The 3,413-nt window shown below is 45.3% G+C and overlaps 1 protein-coding gene across 1 annotated transcript; it reads right to left on the bottom strand.

Annotated features, from left to right (window-relative positions):
• Positions 1–1,486: 1,486 nt before the first annotated feature.
• Positions 1,487–2,392, bottom strand: TEDDM1 (transmembrane epididymal protein 1). The gene has a single exon (XM_008565231.1). It carries the CDS (start codon positions 2,390–2,392, stop codon positions 1,487–1,489), a length of 906 nt encoding a protein of 301 aa, XP_008563453.1.
• Positions 2,393–3,413: the final 1,021 nt, after the last annotated feature.

Raw genomic sequence — 3,413 nt, 5'->3', positions numbered from 1 at the left:
GTCATCTTTAAATAAATAAATAAATAAATAAAAAGTCACTGTGGCCCAGAGGACACAGTCATGGGCTTGAATCAGACACACCTGCCTTAAATTCCTGTCTCACCTCGTACCAGCTATGACACAACTAGCTGGAGTCTCAGTTTTCTGGAGGTTCATTATAGAAACGCTTGTGAGTATTAAAAAATGGTAACAGAGTAAACAATTCAGAAATAAGTCACTGGATTTTGTCACACCCAAGAATGAGGAAGAGAGTGGGCCCATTATTAAGGAGATGACTTGGGCTCAGGCATTAGGACTTTTGGTTCATCCAGCGTTTCACAGAGCCTCTGAACTGTCTGGCAACACATTTAGAAGGAACAGGGGAGGGGGAGGTTCTGGAAGCAAGTAAGCCTCCAATAAGCTTCATATACATAGGAAATTATGGAACTTGGGTATGGCAATGTCTCTACCCTTTAGAAGCCTACACTTTAGTTGGTGAGGAAAAACCTCCCCAAGGGAAATGATTTCAGAAACAGCACAAAGCAAAGTGTATCCGCTGTAACGGGCAAAATCACAAGGTGAATTTAAGGTAAGTGCCTAAGAGTTCCAGAACAAAGGAGTCTATAAGAGTTCTTGGAGAAGACCAACTTGGGGATGCTCAGTGGGGTGGGGGTGGAGGTGGGTTTTATTCTGGGTATCTAATAACATGGTAAAAGTGTAATGGTGAATGGCTTTCTGTGAGATGCAAGGGAGAAATATTTGCAAAGACCCAAGGACAGGATCTCATAAATTACATGTACAAGGGTGGTAATGGTGAAATAGGTAAGTTTTGGCTAGGGTAGGAATTATAAAATATGAAGTTGAGAAGTACCAAGCATTTGAATTCTATAAAAGTCTCACTTTATGTGTAAAATGTGAAATGAGGCCAGTCCTTAAAAGTGTAATAGAGGTTGTAGGGAGGAGGCAAAAAGAGCATAATTTCAACCTGTGTACATTACTTATATATTCTATTATACTGCTTTCACATGGTGGCACCACTCTGGTGAGCGCATAAAAGTACCCACTTTTCTTGCTCAGGATGAGACTTGAATGATTCCAATTTTGAATTGTGAGAAATGTTTATTCCCTCAGGTAAAAGGCCATCATGTGTGGCTGGAGAAGCGGCTGATGACAGTATAACTGCTGCACTCTGCTCTCCTCCCTTCAAAGCCTTCCTTCTATTTCATTCTCTTCCCTGCAAGGCCCTTCTTGCACACTAATCTATCCCCCTGATCCTCTTCTCTCCCACCCCCAAGTCCCATCAGTGCCCCATTCTCAGGCCCCTCTCTCCTCATCTACTCAGTGATTAGAGCTTATGGACAGGAAATGCACCAGCAGATAGGGACCAACTGCTGTCCTTCGAGGCTGTTACCATCACTGGGGACCAAAGAGGGTGCAATGCCCGTGGCTAAGAGAACCCACAAGAGGAGGATGGGGTGGACTGCATGTGGGCATTCTAGATGCTGTCTCAGGGTGAGATCTTTGAAAGGAGGAGAGGCTGGTCATCTTTCTCTGACTGCTCCACTTCCTGCAGCAACTTGTAGAGGGGTCCAGGAATGCGTGCATGGTAGGGAGCTTCTTTGGATCCCATCAGCTTCAAGTTGGGACTGTAACAACGATGCCAAAAGGAAGAGAAGCCATAGATTCCCAACAGGCATGAGGCATTAATGATCACATGCCAGCAGAAAAAGGTGGTGACAAACATGATGTCACTGATGTCATCATCCTGCCATGGGTAGCTGGAGATTGGTCTGTATAGAATAAAGCCTGCCTGCATCAGCCAGGAGCCCATCATCAGAAATAGAAAGGTTTCAATCAGCCTGAGGTGAAACATGTCTGGAGCCCACAGCTCTGCAGTCAACACTAGTATTAGCAGGAACACCACCAAGATGAGCAGAAAATGAACTTGCAGCTCCACCCCCACCAAGTCCTTAATATGTGACACCAGCAGCAGCAGGAGCTCATAGAAGGTCAGGACCAGGGCACCTTTTTCCAGGACCACACACCTCTGAGGCAGCACGTTCTCGCTCATGAAGTCTATACAGCCATTGAGGGTGAGGAGGATGAACATGGTGAGGTGCTGCCACTCTTTGGGGTACATAAACCTCGGTGGAAGCTCCCTGTTCATCAGCACCAACCCTCCTCTAATGCAGCTGAGCTCATAAGCTATCAAGAGGGAGCCAGTCACCATCTTTGACACACCTCCATAGGATATTTTCCACAACCAGGCCCATCTTCCCTTACTCCTGGGAGGGCACGAAGAATACAGAAGAGATTCATTGAATATCACAGCTTTGGAGACCACCGTTGCCTGATACAGTCCATATAAGACCAGAAACAGCCCTGGATACACATGACCAATAAAGTTTCCCATCGAACTACAGATGTGTCTGTCGAAGGAGAGAAGCACAAAACTCGGGCAGGACCACACTTCTGGAACCTCTCTTTAAGCTCTGGACTTTGGAAAGAGCTGCTTGCTTTTATTGTTTCACCCACCACTGCTCCCCCACAGAGAGGAAATGTTTCTTGAGACAAGCCTACACATTTGATGGAGTATGGCCTCATTGTTCCATCTCATTCTGGTACATTGGGAACTAACTGGCTTCTGCCAGAGAAGGAAGCTGGTGAATGGGCTTTCAAGAGCTCCTCTCCACAGCCCTTGAGGTGCTGCTGGCACACTTGTCTGGATCTCACACAGCTTCCTTCCTCTTGTCCTGCCCAGCACTCAGAGGAGAAGGGGAAAGGAAAATGGAATGAGAGTGAGTGTTGTCGTGGTATCCAGAGAAATCCTGGGCACTCATAAACTCTTGAGTATCTTTCAGTACTTCTCAGTCATAACTTTGGTCCAATTGTTAGAGTCAAATGTTTTCTTTCTGGACACATATTTGTAAACATTTGAATATGTGACCTCATAATCCATACTTAGCACCTATCTGGCTTTTCTATTCTGTGACACACACATCTTGAAGACCACCAAGAAATTCTTGCCTCACCGCCTATATTATTCCTTTTCTGTTGTGCATAACAAAATACCTGGAACTGGGTAATTTATAAAGAAAACAAAATTTATTGCTTATAGTCTAGGAGGCTGAGAAGTTCAAAGTCTAGAGAACACATCTGGTGAAGGCCTTGGTGGTGGTAACAGTGACGCAGATGTCTCATGTAGCAGAATAGTGGAGCAGAGAGAGAGGGAGAGAGCCTCTCACATGCTCACCTCTTAAAGCTCTTTGAAGCACACCCGTGACTATCATTACACCATCAAATGGATTAATCCATTCACTATGGTATGGTCTTCACAATCTAATCACCTCTTCAAGGCTCCACCTTTCAATTACCATAATAAGATTCCCACCCTCAGCAGTTACAGTGGGGGGCCATTCAATCCACTGCAACCC

This window comes from Galeopterus variegatus, unplaced genomic scaffold (genome assembly GCF_000696425.1).
Source record: "Galeopterus variegatus unplaced genomic scaffold, G_variegatus-3.0.2 Scaffold44615, whole genome shotgun sequence".
NCBI lineage: Eukaryota > Metazoa > Chordata > Mammalia > Dermoptera > Cynocephalidae > Galeopterus > Galeopterus variegatus.
This window is presented reverse-complemented; position numbering and strand designations above follow the sequence as displayed.

Excerpts from the sequence above, each read along its gene's own strand:
- TEDDM1 (XM_008565231.1), bottom strand. The coding sequence starts at position 2,392 with ATGGGAAACTTTATTGGTCATGTGTATCCAGGGCTGTTTCTGGTCTTA.